The 16776-nt window shown below is 40.9% G+C and overlaps 1 protein-coding gene across 1 annotated transcript; it reads left to right on the top strand.

The window, feature by feature from the left end:
* Positions 1-704: 704 nt before the first annotated feature.
* IZUMO1R (IZUMO1 receptor, JUNO) lies at positions 705-4581 on the top strand. The gene is made up of 5 exons (XM_069079895.1): positions 705-718; positions 1509-1644; positions 3037-3225; positions 3987-4122; positions 4316-4581. Exons 1-5 carry the CDS (start codon positions 705-707, stop codon positions 4579-4581), a joined length of 741 nt encoding a protein of 246 aa, XP_068935996.1.
* Positions 4582-16776: the final 12195 nt, after the last annotated feature.

Genomic DNA, 16776 nt, shown 5'->3' with positions numbered 1-16776 from the left:
TGAATGTTTTAACCTTTCTGTTTGGAAAAGCAGCTGTGCTATAGTGGCTAGAGAGTGATGCTTAGAGCTGAGAAGACTTGGGATCAGATCCCACCCCTCACTTACGTTTCTGAGTCACTGGTCAGTTCTCTTAACCTCTCTCATTGCTCTAAGCACCTCTCTAAAATTATAAACCTCAGACACCAGAGAAGGTGTCAACCTGTGTTGTTAGAGAGAGCTTCCTTCATCCAGCAGATCCCTACCCTATTGGTTCTTAGCCTTAGGTACTATCAGTAGAACAGATGTGGGCTATTCAACTAGAGACTATTCAGGATCTGGTCTTTAAACAGATTTGGGGCTTCAGCGTGATAGATCCACGATGAGTACCTTGAAGGAAGGAGCCACTGATTTCTAAAGGACAAAAATGAGAAGAAGGCAAGGTGAAGAATAGGTTGCCGGGATGGGTAATGGAATTATTCCTGTTGTCTTATGAAACAGTCTGTTGTCGGGAGTGACACAGATATGGTGAGGAAGTGAAGGAGAAAGGTGAAAGCTGTTTCTGGGAAAGATTCAAAGTCTTCTGTTTCTTTGAATGCCCTCCCACCCCCATAGTGCTGGATGGTAGGAAGTACATATGGTTAATGCAGAATGAATCAATGGCCTCTGCATTCTCATCATAATAGAACTGGGCTTTTAGATTGAGGCAGCCTTCCCTTCTTAATTGCATGCCCATGTTCAAGTGAGTGACCAGGAATGCTTTCCTAAGTTACTAGGGAATGCTAAGAAGAACACTTGTGAATACCTGATTTTTTACCTGACCCTGTCCTTAATAGTGAGAGGAAAGGCTTGTGAGGTGACTGATTTCCAGCTCCCACACAGACATTTACACACTTCCAAGTATGTCTTGGGAGTCTATATATGGAGTAGGGAGGGGGAAGGGTGGAATTACATTAAAGTTATGGTAGACCTGGGAGTACTTAAGAGTTTCTTCTACTTTGAGTAAACTATGTGCAGTCATGCTAATATTAGGGTCCTGAGGATAGCACAAGAGAGAAACATCAGCACACGTACCCAGAATTCCATTCTCAAAGTGGGTATGTGGGTAGAGGGAAAAGAGAGAGTGGAGAAGGGAAAGGAGGGAGATAAAAATGAACCCTAGCCAAAGCCCAGCTATCACATAGGGCTCTGGGGGCATATATAAAGTGGTAGAGAAAGGGATTCCAAGATAGACTCTCATTTATGCTCCCTAGCCTCTACAACATTGACAAGGCCACATCTGCTTACCCAGGCAGCTAGGTGGCACAGTCCATTTAGAAGGTTGGGACCCTGGATTGGCATTCCCCATCAGGCCAGTACAACCATTTTTCAGGGTACTTAGAGTACCATCATATTTTTTGTGGTTACATTCGAGAACCAAGGTCCTCCCCTTCCTCCCATTCCAAGATGTCTTGACAAACCTGAATAGATTAGGGAAGAGGCCCTTCCATAGGTCTCCCTTTCCAAAAGCAGGTTGTCTACCTTTTCAACAGCAAAGCAATGGAATGGTGGTGGCTAGGGTTGCTGGCTGTATCTGTGGTCCAGGCTGAAAGAGAGTTGCTCAACGTTTGCATGGATGCCAAACACCACAAGAAGAAACCAGGTCCTGAAAATGAGCTCCATGAACAGGTATGGAATCTTGGCCATATACCTGGGATGGGCACATAGAATCATAGATTAAAGACTTCAAAGGAATCTTGAAGTTACAGATGAGGAACCTGAAGTCCAAAAATTGGGAAGTACCTTATCTGAAACCACACAAGTTTATAAGCAGAACTGGACTGAGACCCAGGACTCCTAACTCTGAGGTAGCTAAATGGCATGGTGGCTAAAACACAAAACTTGGAGTCAGGAAAAGTTGAGTTCAAATCCTGACCCCAGACATTAGCTGTGTGGCCCTCGGAAAATCCTCTTTGTGCCTCAGTTTTGCCTTCCGATAAAATGAGGGACGCGGTCTCTTAATTCCCTCCTTTTCTGAATCTATGATCCTGTGACCATACTCTCTGGTCCTATGGTCCTGTGACCATGATGCCAGTGTTTAGTCTCCTTTGGGAAAATAAGACTACTTGTCTAATGAACCTATGTGAATATTTATTCATCTCTAGCAAGCTTGCCTGAGCCTTGTTAAATGCAACTTGGGCATATGTGACTAATGTCAAACTAAGGTCGCCAACATCCTAGATCAACATGATCCAGAACTCTCATAATGTTGTTTTCAGCTGTGTCCAACTCTTCATATCCCTCTTTGGGGTTTTCTTGGCAGAGACACTGAAGAGGTTTGCCATTTCCTTCTCCAGATCATTTTACAGATGAGGAAACTGAGGGAAACCGGGTTAAGTGACTTACCCAGGGTCACATACCTAGTAAGTGTCTGAGGCTGGATTTGAACTCACGAAGAGGAGTCTTTTCTGACTCCAAACCTAGTGCTTTATGGACGGTACCACCTAGCTGCCTGGGTGAGCAGATGGGGCCTTGTCAATGTTGTAGAGGCTAGGGAACATAAATGAGAGTCTTTCTTGGAATCCTTTGCTCTACCACTTTATATGTGCCTCCAGACTCACTGTGTGATAGCTGGACTTTGGCTAAGGCTCATTTTTATTTCCCTCCTTTCCCAGCTTCATTCCCTCCTTCCCTCCTCCCCCCTACTTTGAGACTGGAATTCTGGGTATGTATACTGACATTTCTCTCCTGTGCTATCCTCAGGACCCTCATAATAGCATGGCTGCACATAGTTACTCAAAGTAGAAGAAATTCTTAAGTGCTGCCAGGCCCACCATAACTTTAATGTAATTTTTTCCCCCATTCCATATATTTGCCTCTAGCTCCCCCCCACCAATATATGCCTTGGCTGTCCTATGGAAGGTGGCAACAACCCTATATTGGGGAAATGGAGATGTTAGAGCAACTTGTACCTCATTTGAGCCAGATGTCCTGTCCCTTTCAAATATCTTCCCTCCATCCCCTACTCCCACCCAAAAACAGAAAAAGAAAAAAAAACTTTCTGACTCTTCTGCCTTGCAGTGTAGCCCCTGGAAGGACAATGCCTGCTGTACTACCAACACAAGCTGGGAAGTTCACATGGATATGTCTCCTCTATACAACTTCAACTTCAGGCATTGTGGCGTGATGACCCCCAGCTGTAGGAAGCACTTCATCCAGGATGCCTGCCTCTATGAGTGCTCTCCAAACCTGGGGCCCTGGATCCAGGAGGTGGGTGGAGCTGGGGAGGAGGCAGCCCAGTGCTGTGGCCTGGGAGGGATGTTAAGAAGAATAGTAGCCTCTGATCTCAGGATACTTACTGCTTAGCTGGAAAAGTAAAGCACAAAACTACCAAACAAGAGTCGGAAAAGTCCCTAATCATCTAGTCCATCCCCCTTATTTTATAAATGAGGAAACTGAAACTGAGAGAAGAGAGGTGATTTGGCCAAGGTCATACATTCAACAATGACATTTGAAAGGGATTACCCTGTCAAGTCACCAAGCATTACTTTACACCAGGACTGTTAATTGCTAGGGTTACAAATCTGAAATAAAAGAAAGGCAGTTTCTGCGCTTAAACAGCTTACATTCTAATGAAGGAAGACAACATATAAAATGGAAGCTGAAATGGGGAAGGGGAGAGAAGAAGGAAGGCAGACCCCACTCCCACTCCCCAATGCCCTCCACCTTCCTCAAAATGTTGGTTCTGGGAAGAAATCAGCAGGGTAGCCGGCAGAAGTGGCTGGTGGGAGAAAGCAGCTGAGAAATGGTGAGAACTTTGTTCTAGAGTCCCCAGAGGTTCTCTAGAAAGAGTCATGACCTCCTTCCCCTGGAGGAGAAGGGGCTAGGAAGAGCTCCTCACACATGTAGAACAGGCATGTTTCTGACTACACCACAGAAAATCAAACTGGGAGTGAGAGGGGCCTTAGGTCAACAACAAGCTCAGAAGACAGAATTGAGCCTGCTCTTTCTTTCCTTTCCCATCATCCCAGGTGAGCTCAAGTTGGCGGAAGGAGAGAGTCCTGAATGTGCCCCTGTGCTGGGAAGATTGTGAAGAGTGGTGGGAAGACTGCCAGACCTCTTATACCTGCAAGTCTGACTGGCACAAAGGCTGGGCCTGGAGATCGGGTACGTTGGATGGGCAGGGCAGAGAGTACACTGCTGCCTGGGACAAGGCTTGGTATCACCCAGACAGGCCGGGCCTACAGCTGCCGTAGCTAGCTGGCCTGGTGATGCTCTGAACAACCATCCCTAGTAGGAAGAGTGGCCATTCCCTTCTACTTAGCTCTTGACCAATACTGTGCTTCCTTCCCCCCCTCAGGTAAGAACCACTGTCCTGCCCTGGCCCTCTGCCGCCCTTTCCCTCACTATTTCCCATCTCCAGCTGACCTCTGTGAGAAGATCTGGAGTAACTCTTACAAAGCCACCAAGGATCAACGGGGCAGCGGGCGCTGCATTCAGATGTGGTTTGACCCTGACCAAGGCAACCCCAATATGGTAGTAGCTCGCCACTATGCAAGCCACACCATTTCCCAGCACCTCCCCGGCCTCATGTTCTTAGCTCCCCTCCTACTATGTGTTCTCTAAGAGCACACAAACTCTTCTCAACAGCCAACTGGCCCTTCTTTGTGGCTCCTGGAGAAAAGAACCTGGGATTTTCCTCCCCCTGGGGCTCTTTAAGCTGGAAAGAGGCTGCTCTTCTCCCTCCCTTTTATGCATCTATCTGTGGTGAGATCAGTTTTAGAAGAGACCTCTGCAAATGTTCTGCTTTGTTTGATCCCCTTCTGCCTGACAACAGAAGTGGCCTCCTTGGATCAACTCTGCTCCCTCGAAAGGAACACAGACTAGGTGGCTAGGTCTGGCACTTAACCTAGAGGGCCCTAAAAACAAGGAACACAGGATCTGAGTTCTGACTATTTCTCTTTGTCCCACAGCAAAGCCGAGGTCAGCCAGGCGTGGATTTCCTCACTTTGTTGATCCCCTTAATAAAGGGATAGATATCTTATTTGTTGTTCTGAGTGAATTTTTGATCTGATTGCATATAGGCAAAACAATTTGGAAAAGAGCCAGTTAATCCTTCAAATACTAATATTTTATCTGTTGGCATTCATGTTCAGGGAGAGAGAATCTCATCCCAACTGGCACCTTGTTTGCTGCTCTGTTAGAAAGTTCAGTAGAGGCAAAGGTTAGGGCCATTGCCTATAGCAAGCAGGTTTTGTCTGTGAATGCCAATTATTCAGCTTTCCCTGTCCTTCATCATTCAGGAAAACAGGGAAGCGGAGGCTCTGTGCCTTATGGACCCCTCACTGTCTGCTGCAGGATGTCTGTTTTGGCTCCTATGTGAATAATGTTCATTTCAGGTGACTGAATCAGTTGTTAGGACTTCAGCACTAAGAAGAAAAATAAAAAAGGCTCAAGATTTCCCAGACAAGTCTCCTAATTGCTTCCTCCCCCAATTTTTCCTGCCCATTTTAAAACCTTTCTGTGTTCAGGGTTGCCAAGAGCTTCTCCATACTGCATGATGCCTTCATCATATCAATTTTGCCAAAGTTTTAAGATACAAAAGCTGTCTCTCTAAAGCTCTAAGTGTTCAGCCATTAAGAGAACTTTATCCACTGGTGTGTTGGCTCAGCCTATTCTGAGTGACCCCAGTAACCCCCAAATAAATGGCATCTGTCTTGGCTTACAACTGACAGTGGTTTGTAAGACTTGCAAATTCAAGGATTTTGAAGGAGAGAGGTAGCTCATGGCAGATAGAGGCCCAGCCTTGGTGTCAGGAAGACCTGAGCTCTGTTCGACCTCTGACCTAGCTGGATCACCATATAAGTAAAAAAGTCTTAACCTCTCTAAACCTCAGTTCCCTTATTTATAAGACAGGAAGGACTGCTATTTCCCTCCCACCCCATTCTGTTGACCCAAAATATAATCAACACCAAGGTATAAATGAGGTATTTAAACTAACTTCAAAAAAAAAAACCCATCAATTTGCCTGATGCCTTTTTTCATTTTTTCAGAATTCTAATGCCCTTCTGATTGGGTCAAGAGGGGAACAATTTGACTGATAAAACAAAGGAGTTATGTATAAATAGCTAAATAGCAGAAACTCAAGGACTTTAAGACTTGGAGACAGATGTGGAGGAGACCCTGACATGTGTGGGGGTGTGGGTGTGGATATATTTATACATGAAAGTCTTAGTACAATTGTAAGCTATTAAAGCTTAAAGTTGTAAAGTCTAGGTCATATAGCTTTAAAAAGGGGGGCTACTAAACAAGTAGGAGACCTTGTGTCCTATGGGGATTGGAGAAACATTCCAAACTGATACAGAAACAAAATGAGAATAATAATGGCAACCATCTCACATTAGGGTTATAAAGCTCAAAACAAATCTATGTCAAGCCTCCTCTGACCTTGAGGGTCAGCTGCTGCCACATTCATCACCCTTCTCCTTGGACCCAGGACTTTCTGATCCTCGCTGCAAACTGAGGTTGGTTACACATGAGGAAAACATCCATAAGAACCAAGGAAGGAAGGAAACAGAAAAGGGAGCCAAGGGACCCAGCTACCATCTCCCTTGGTTGAGTCCATGTTTCATATGAGGAGTAGCACACACCATCCCCGGAGTCAAAACAAAGACTACTTGCCACACAGGATCATCATAGCAGAGAAGGCCATTCAAGAGTTAATCTTTTAATTGACCCAGCAGCCTGCCCCTGACTACTTCAGAGGGAGAAGGGCAAAGGGACCACTGAAATTTTTGTCATGTCATAATGATATGCAGTTTTTTCACGTGGCTGAAAGTAGGTCCCAAAACTATCCCAGGTTCCACCAGGACCAAGAATGGCAGCTCTAAGACTGTCCCATGAGGGTGATGGGCACCATTATGCCAACAGAAGATATGGAGTAGATGTGATGATTTATCCTCACATTAGAGAGAAAAGTATTAGGACTTTTAAAAAACATCTTTCGGGATATTCATTAACTTCTAAAGGGTTGTTGAATGTCTGTTTACTAGATCCAAGGAGGGATACAAAGAAATACAATATGTTCCAAAAACTCTTCGTACTGTTTTAAGAATGAACAGATTAAATTGATTTTTTGGAATACACTAAGATTCATTGAATTGTATAGAGCTAGAATTATATAGAACTGGAAGAGAGCTTGAGCTCATTCAGTGTAATCTCCTCTTGTGATACCTGGAAAAAACAAACAAAAAAACCCAGAGACAGTTTCTGGTCAACAGATTTTTTTTTACTTGCAAAACAAGGAAGACACACAGAAACATATCTCTTAACTATAAACTCAACTTTTTTTTTAAATAGGGCTTCTTTTATACAAAAAAAAACCACAACAAAATCAAAGGAAATACTCTTCTGATTGACTATACTAAGCAGGTACATGAATACATGGGAGAACAGAAAAACAAATTCAGGAAGTATTGCTTTTAAAAAAATATGGGCGATTTATGGTACAGAAAAATAAAAGCAAGATATAAATGGTGTATAGCACCACCAATTGACTACAGTAAAAAAAATAACTATTCAAACAGGACACAAGATATAAGGAATTTTCCTTATATGTGTTATATGTATTACTATTCAGTTATTTTTCAGTTTTGTCTCACTCTTCATGACCCCATTGGGGTTTTCTTGGTAAAGATACTGGAGTGGTCTTACTATTTCCTTTTCCAACTCATTTTAAAAATGAGTTGAAACTGAGACAAAAAGAGTTAAGTGACTCGCCCAGGGTCACACAGCTAGTAAGTATCTGATGCCACATTTGAACTCAGGAAGATGAGTCTTCCTGGTTCCAAATCCAGTGCTCTGTCTACTGCACCATTTAACTTCCCATTGTGCATTGTTTTATATGTGTATGTTTGTATAAAACAATATATTAAATATATCATAATATAATAATTTTTATATATGAACACATACAAAGACAGACAGGCAGATAGACTGACAGAGACAGACAGATAGACAGACAGACAGACAGATAGCTAGATAGACAGATAGATAGATTTTAACCTCAAAAACTATAGCAATTCTGCAACTGCTGAAAACCTTGATGGAGTTACTTAGGGTCAGAGTTAGTTAAAAAAACAATTTCACTCATTTCAAATGTGAAGCAAATTTAAGCAAGTAAGCTTAAGTCAGTCAAGTTCTAAACCAACTGTTCTAACTCTAAACCTAATGTATTAAGTGATAAATAGTCCTCCTGCTGCCTCATCTGAAAGCCTAGAACAGGGGCACAGAAGCTCCAGAAAGTCCTGCTAAGCAAGGAAAGCTTCAAGTACAAACCTACTAATGAACTGATAAGACAACTAGGGGGAAACGTAGATAGATTACTAGACCTGGAGTCAAATCTGGTTTCAGATACTTACTAGCAGTGTGACCCTGGACAAATCACTTAATCCTGTTTGTTCAGTTTCCTCATCTGTTAAATAAGTTGGAGAAGGAAATGGCAAATTACTCTAGTATCTATGCCAAGAAAACCCCAAGTAGGGCAATGAAGAGTCAGACACAACTAAACAACAAAACATGAGCTGTTACTCTGTTGGTCCTCAGACTACCTCAGTAAAAAGAGGATTCTCAGTACTATCCTTGCTCAGATGTAATGAATGTTTCAGCCACAAGGACTCTCAAAACTCATGCCTCAGTGAGTGTGAGCCACTAATAAAAACCACAGGTCACTGAAATATTGAAATAAATACCCTGAGCAATATACAAAGAATTTTATTGAATAATAGGGATGGGAGAGACCTTTATCTGCATCTGCCCAGGTATTCCTTCAACATCCATTTCAGGTTCAACTTCCATTTGTAGCCCTCCCATGCAAACCTCCCCAATGACTTCATTTAAAATGAAAAATATATTATACATGGAATTAATAATCTAACCTTCCATAGTCAGGTAAAATATAAGAGAAAATAGAAAACACTTCTATAAAAACATCCTTATTAAAGGAGCTTAGAAATTCATCATTTTAGGGGCGGCTAGGTGGTACAGTAAATAGAGTAACAGTCCTGGAGTCAGGAGGACTTGAGTTCAAATCCAGCCTCAGACATTTAATTAACACTAGCCGTGTGACCCTGGGTAAGTCGCTTAACCCCAATAGCCCTGCCTTTCCCCCACCACCACCAAAAAGCAAATAAAAAATAAATAAAATAAAGTAAAATGGTGACAATGGTTTAAAAAAAAGTTCATCATTGTAGATCATTTTGATTACATTAAATTGAAATGCTTTTTGTTCAAATAAAGCCAATGTAACCAAGATTAGGAGAGAAGTAGATAATTGGGAAAGAATCTTTACAACCAGTGTCTCTGATAAAGGCCTCATTTCTAAAATATATAGAAAACTGAGTCAAATTTATAAGAATACAAGTCATTCCCCAACTGAAAAATGGTTAAAGGATATGAACAGGCAGGTTTCAGAGGAATAAATTAAAGATATTTATAAGTATATGAAAAAAATCTCTAAATCACTATTGATTAGAGAAAAACAAATCAAAAAAAAAACTCTGAGGTGCCATATCTCACCAGTCAGATTGGCTAAGATGACAAAACAGGAAAATGATAAATGCTGAAGAGAATGTGGAAAAATTGGAACACTAATGCATTGCTGGTGGAGTTGTGAACTAATCCAACAATTCTGGAGAGTAATCTGAAACTGTGTCCAAAGGGCTATAAAAAAAGTGCCCTTTTACCTAGCAATACCACTTCTAGGGCTGTATCCCAAAGACACCATACAAGTGGGAAAAGGACTCATATGTACAAAAAATATTTATAGCAGCTCTTTTTGTGGTGGCAAAGAATTGGAAGTCAAGGGGATGTCCATCAATTGGGGAATGGCTAAACAAGTTGTGATATAGGAATGTAATGGAATACTATTGTGCTATAAGAAATGAGCAGATGGGTTTCATAATAACTTGGAGAGACTTATATAAACTGATGCTGAGTGAGAGAACAGAACCAGGAGAACTTCGTATATAATTACAGACACATTGTATCTGTGATGACTAACTTTGATAGACTGGTCTCCTCTCAGCAATGCAAGGTTATAAGACAACTCCAAAAGACTCATGATGGAAAGAGATATCCACATCCAGAGAAAGAACTATAGAGTCTGAATGCAAATTGAAACAAACTACTTGCTCTCCCTCTGTCTCTGTCTCTGTCTCTGTCTCTCCCTCTCCCCCTCTCCCCCTCCCTCCTTCTCTCTCTCTCTCTCTCTCTCTCTCCCTCTCCCTCCCTCTTTCCCTCTCCCTTCCTCTCTCTCCCTCCCTCCCTCTCCCCCTCCCTCTCTCTCTCTCTCTCCCTCTCGTGTTTTGTTTTGTTTCATTCCTTCTTTCTCATTGTTCACTCCATTGGTTCACTCCTACTTTACTACTTGACTAATATTTAATGTGAAGGTATTTGTAGAACCTATATTGATTTGCACACAGCCATGGGGGAGGGGAGGAAAGGGAGGGGAGGGAGGGGAGGAAAGGGAGAGGAGGAAGGGGGAGAAAATTTGGAACTCAAGGGATTGTGGAACTGAATGTTGTAAACTAAAAGTAAATAAATAAAATTTTTTAAAGTAAAAGGAATTCGTCATTTTATTAACTCTGAATACCTTCAGTGGTTTCCCTTGAAGTTATTTGAACACATTTTAAATGGTTTTGTGATTTGCTTACAATGTTATAACTGTATTTTAGCATCTTAAAGAGGCCTATTCACTGAGTGGGCATTGCTTCACTCAAAGTAGGAACCTGAAAAGACCTTAGTTAGCTTAAAAGGGCCAAGGTCCCTCAATGCATGGTTTGCCCTCTCCACTCATCCTGACTGATATCTGGCCACTGGACTCAGATGGCTCTGGAGGAGAAAGTGAGGCTGGTGACTTTGCACAACCCTCCTTCACTCAAATTATAGTCAATTACAAGTCATGTCATCATCTCCCTGTTGTCATGGTCCTCTTTGAGAATGAAGAACAAACCACACACGCACGCACGCACACTCACACACACAATATAACATTGACTCTAGCTAGAATTTTTTTAAAAAGAGAACTAATTTTATTTACATTCCCATTAATATTTAGTGCAATTCCATAAATAATATTTTTAATTTGTTTATTTTTAGTTTTCAACATTCATTTCCACAAGACTTTGAGTTACAAATTTTCTCCCCATCTTTCCCCTACCCCTCATCCCAAAATAGCGAGCCTACTGAATACCCTTTCCCCCAATCTGCTCTCTCTTATATCGTCCCCCATTCCCCCTCTGACTTTCTAGTAGGGCAAGATGGATTTCTATACCTTGGTGCCTATATAGCTTATTTCCCAGTTGCATTTAAAAAACAATTTTTTAACACTTGTTCATAAATAATATTTTAAGGAGCTATGTAATCAACTCCTAGTCATCCATGTTAAGAGAGAGAAGTAGTAGAAAATAATTCAAAATAATAAATACAGGTCAATCCTCTCCAAAAAGCAAAGCAACCAGTGTTGACTCCACAGGTCCTCTAATTTTTACTTTCTTTGCAATTCATTTCATAATAATTACATTGCTATAAATCATATTTCTTCTCTGTAGGAGCCAAAGGGGACACCTTGCCAATACAGTAATGTCATAAGTGAAAGGTGTAATTTCAAATCTAGTAAAGGAAAGAGGGAAGAACTTTCTCTAACAACCTCTTGAATTAATATTTAGACGATCCATGAAAGTATTCACTTTCTGGCATAAAATCCTCAGGCCTATAGGCTGAAAGGAGTGGTAACCTCAGAGAATAACTAGTCCAACCCCCTCATCTTACCTAGGAAGAAACTGAGCATCCCCGAGATGTGCAGAGGTGCTTGGTATCAGAGCCTGTTTTTGTAACTCAGAGGATTTCAGCTCTACTATTGATTGGGTGACCTTGTCCAAGTCACTTTATTTCCTCTTCTGTAAAATGAGGGGGTCTGGACCAATCAGTCAACAAACATTTAATAAGCAGTTAGTATATGCCATGCTTTAGTGATGTGAAAAAAAGCAAAAAACACAAGCCTAGCCCTTAAGGAGTTCATATTCAAATAGGGGAGATGACATGTAAATAATTACATGTGGACAAGATAACTATACAAGCTTATCTCAGAGAGAAGACATATGTGAAAAGATCAAGGGACATCCATGGAAATATAAGATGGCAGAAGGTAAATATTGCCCCGTCACACTAAATAATGATTCATTCAAAAGAATTGTGGGGAAGTTTTTTAGGCCAGATACCTCCTAACTCCCTAATGCAAGTTTAGGATCTGGAGAAATTATATCTATGAGGCAGATTGAAAAAAAAAAAGACTTTTACCAAATAAAAACGCTCAGCAAAGCTATTATTCATAGGCAGGTGCAGTTCTCCAGGTCTTACAGGGATTACATTCAGGTTGATAACAACAGTCCTTCAGGTTGACAGCCTGTCAGGTTCAAAGAGGACTTCGTTCACAAGGCTTTACATAGGATTCACCAAAGATCTGGTCTTGGTGCATTTAATCTATCGCTTTTCTGGAGCTCCATGAATAGAGGCTACTCTTGAGTTTTAAATCCCTGACACCTTATCAGACTCTTAGGCCTAGGCAGAACAAGTAAGGCCCAAGATAACAATGAAAGGTAATCATGGGAAGCCATAATTCTTCCTTTCTTTCTCTTCACTAGATTTGAAACCATTCTTTTTGCTTCAATTCAATTCAGTGAACCCTTATTAAATGCCAACCATGTGCCAGTCACTGTGCTAGGCAGCAGGAATACAAAGATAAAAAATGAAAATTGCTCGGTGAATTGAGAAGTGTCCTAAAAGAGGCTGCCATTGAACTGAGACTTAGAGAGAGCTAGGACTTCCGTGAGGTGGAGGTGAGGAAGGAGAGCATTCCAGATAATGGAGAAAACCTATACAAAGGCATGGGAATGGGGAAAAGGTTGTGCTATATGTAGACCAGCAAACAGACCTGTTTAACTGCAATGTAGTGATAATCACTTAATATCAATTTAATAACCTCAATGGGGGCCAGGACCAGAAGAAGATCCTGGACCTAACACTTTCTTTGTTCTCTGAGTAAACTCAGAGAATACCTCTTCCTATGTCCACAAAGCCAGATGAGGCTGACTTCATGGCCATTAAGGATGAGACCCTTAACCTGAGGCACCAACTTGAGTAATGGGACATTTTCTTATCTTAATATTTTTTTTTGACATATACAATGTTATGGCATGTTAATGGTAAAGAAAACACAGATATCCTGAGTCAAAATTTCAATTGACACTTTGTCAGCTCTCTTACTTTATTGTATTTGCCACTTATCCAATTAAGAAAATTCCTTTCTTATAAAACATTTATGGAGATCATAAATTTGAGTGACACAGCCATACTGAATTGGGATGGTTCTGAAATGTATTTAAGCCTTCTCATTCTTTTATTCAGGCAGTCAGAACTTGGGTTTTGGCTCCTTGTACATACTAGCTTGCTAGCTTCATCTAGCTTTAAGGGAATAAACAATATGAATTTACATATCACCTGTTTGCCTCCTTTAACCAGATTTTCAGGTTGTTAGTTATGGTGCCAGTGACGTTAGACGAAGTGTTGGAATGGCAGAACAGCCCACCCCTTCAATGCTACAGACTCAAGGAACCTCCGTATCCATTTTTTATTCCCAGCTTCCAAAAGACTCCCACTAGTTTGGTTGAAGTCCACAATTCCCTTAAGCTAGTTTTGATAATGGGGATCATTTCATGCTAAATCATTTTGCATTAGTTAGACCTCCTCTGAGGAACAATTTTGGGAAAATTAGCATGAGTATTGCCAGCACTAGTGTTAGTTAACTAAAGGTAGCCCAAATTATGTTGGCCACAATAGGTCTTTTTTGGACTGGTCAAAGTTATGTTAAGTTTAAATTAAGTTTAAAGGTCAGCAAAACATCTAGAATAGCCAATTCATGATGGGGCTTTTTAACAATCTTCTAATTCCCACTCTTTTTGTCTCTAAATGTGGACTTTGTATTTGTATTTATCCTGTTAATATTTTACCTAGCCTGTTTTCCTCCTTTAAACAAATTTTCAGGTTGTCAGTAGAAAACATGAAAACATGAATGGATATGATATAAGCTCAGTTTCAAAAGGTAGGATAAAACCAAATTGTGAAGGGCTTTAAATGTCAAACAGAGGAGTTTGTAATTTCTCCTAAAAGCATTTATGAATTCACTACAGGTAGGCTAGATGTCCCATCTGATTCCTCTTCAGCTCCTGCAAAGTGGAAATGGGATTTCCAGCAATGTATTGTTGAATTGAATTGAATTTTACTTGGTGGTTTGGGAGTTTTCCTGGAAAAGAAGATGACTCAGCTTGAAGGAGATAAAGGGAATAGCAACTATGGTAGACCTTGAAAGGGTAGAATGCTACCCACCTCTTGATGGATGATGGACTCATGCTGTAGAATGAGGCATGTTTTTGTACATGACCAAGGTGGGAATTTGTATTGCTTAACTCTGCACATTTATTACAAAGGTTTTCCTTTTCTTTTCTTTTTTTCAGTTGAGTAGGGGTATATGGGAGAAAAAGAAAATAAAATTTTGCCAAACATATATTTGGTGTATGGATTTTGTTTTACCTTTTTTTTCAAGAGAGAGAAAGTAAAAATAAATGCTTATTAATTTAAAATAAAATTTAATTTGAAAAGAAAACTTAAAAGAAAGCAGTAGGGTTTTTTTATAGGTGCAAATGAGGGAGGTAGAACTTCAGGTTGAGGGAGCCTAGTGGATAAAAGCAAAGAAATGGAAGTGGCATGGGGTACACAGCATGCTAAAAAAGAATGAGTGGTCCAGGGGCAGCTAGGTGGCTCAGTGAGTCAGGAAGACCTGAGTTCAAATCCAGCCTCTGATGCTTAACACAAAAACTAGCCATGTGACCTTGGGCAAGTCACTTAACCCTAAGTGCTCTACCTTCCCCCCTCCAAAAAAGCAAAAATAAAATAAAATAAAAAGAGTGAGTGGTCCAGTCCTTAGCTGTAATCAAAAGGGAAGAGTGGGTGATATTGTCAGAAAGAGATAGATTGGGATCAGGTCCAGGAGGAAAAATAAAAGCTGAATTCCTAATTGATTTATGGAATTATTAATTGAATAAGGGAACAGGCTCCTCTGGGTCAAGTGGAGGCAGGCAGTCCCACTTCTTTGGATACTCAACAGGGAAGGCCACAATGGCAGCAGGAAGTAATGCTGCAGTCAGTCACACTTTAATAAAGTTCAGAGGGTATGGAAAACACAAAAACAAGTGACACAGAGGGTACAGTAGCAGATAGAGAGGGGATGGGGATGGGATAGTGAAGAGAGGCTGGTAGCATGAGACAGACAATGGAGAGGGGTAGCGGCACAGAGAGTCACTCACTTAACCACGGATTGGAGTTGGAAGCATTCGGCAGCATTGACCCAGATGAAGATAGAAGGGTGCTCTTGGGCAAGAGTTTGGGGTCTCATTTTGATAGAGATTTTCTGAGGGACAGACTTTTATCGGTGTCCCCTTAGGGTTAATTCATTAATATATCCACATCATCTCAAAGTTATCAGCAACACTTGTGTTCTGCTAGTCTAATGGAAAGGTAGTTTGAGGAGACAAGTAGAGGTGGGGAATGATTTTTTTAGGATAGGGATGGCTAGTAAATTTTTTAAGACCAGGAGGAAGGGGTTAATGGAGGGAACAGGTTTAAGAGGCAAGGGAAAAGGAATAATTGACAGTGCATGCCAAGGGAATGGGACCAAAGACACAGGTGCTTTTGCTCTTAAAAGAAACCCTTTTTCCAAGATAAGAAATAAAGATAAAACTGGGGGAAGAGGGAGCAAGAAAATTGTCTTCATGGATTTGAAAGGCTGTTGTTTCAAAGATTCAAGGAAAGAAGCTATTTGGCATAATCCCCCAGGGCCTGGAAATTTAATGGAAATAACAGAAGATTCTCATAGTTGACTCCTATCTCCTATATAACCATCCCTGGGGCCCAGGATGTTCAACTCTACGGTCCAGAGGAAGCAGATTTGTTCAATTAAGGGGACTCTACAACATTCCAGTCAAAGGTTAGAGTTGAATGGCCCAATGCTCCTTCTATAGTTTGAGTGGAGGAGGAAGTCCACAAAGATAACATCAGCTAGTGGGGATTACTTGGTGCAGTCTATAATGTGTTCTACATCTTGAGATGCAAACTCCTATGCTAACTTAATCATAGACCCATCTCTAGCCTATGCAGTGTTCCCTAGAACAATGAGGAGAGATGAGCTCCTACCTTTTTCATGTTCTGGGAAGCCAAATGGAGGTATACATAAGTCAATAAATCTTTTTTTTTTGCTTTTTGGAGGGGAAATTGGGGATAAGTGACTTGTCCAAGGTCACATGGCTAGTAAGTGTTAAGTGTCTGAGGCCAGATTTGAACTCAGGTCTCTATTCACTGTGCTACCTAGCCACACCAATAAATCTTACTATTATTGAATAACAAGATATGTAATAACATAATAAAGTATGAGAACTAGCTACAATCAGTATATTCATATATAAAGAAAAATCAAATGTAGGAATGATCCATAAACAGTACATGTCCACATAAATTATATTTTACATATATATGTACATTTATGCTAACAAAACTGAAGACAGGAGCCAGCTGTTGCTAGATAATAGGATTTGATTTTGGTTTTTGATGGGACCTATAATTTCACTGGAGTAGGAATTCTTGGTGAGGAAAATTTCTCAACCAATGCACATAACAACTCTTCTACAACTTTGAATCTAAGAGAACTGCCTA

The sequence above is a fragment of the Petaurus breviceps genome, unplaced genomic scaffold (genome assembly GCF_028583685.1).
Source record: "Petaurus breviceps papuanus isolate PSGF00001 unplaced genomic scaffold, PetGlider_PUasm1.0 91133, whole genome shotgun sequence".
NCBI classification, from domain to species: domain Eukaryota; kingdom Metazoa; phylum Chordata; class Mammalia; order Diprotodontia; family Petauridae; genus Petaurus; species Petaurus breviceps.
This window is presented reverse-complemented; position numbering and strand designations above follow the sequence as displayed.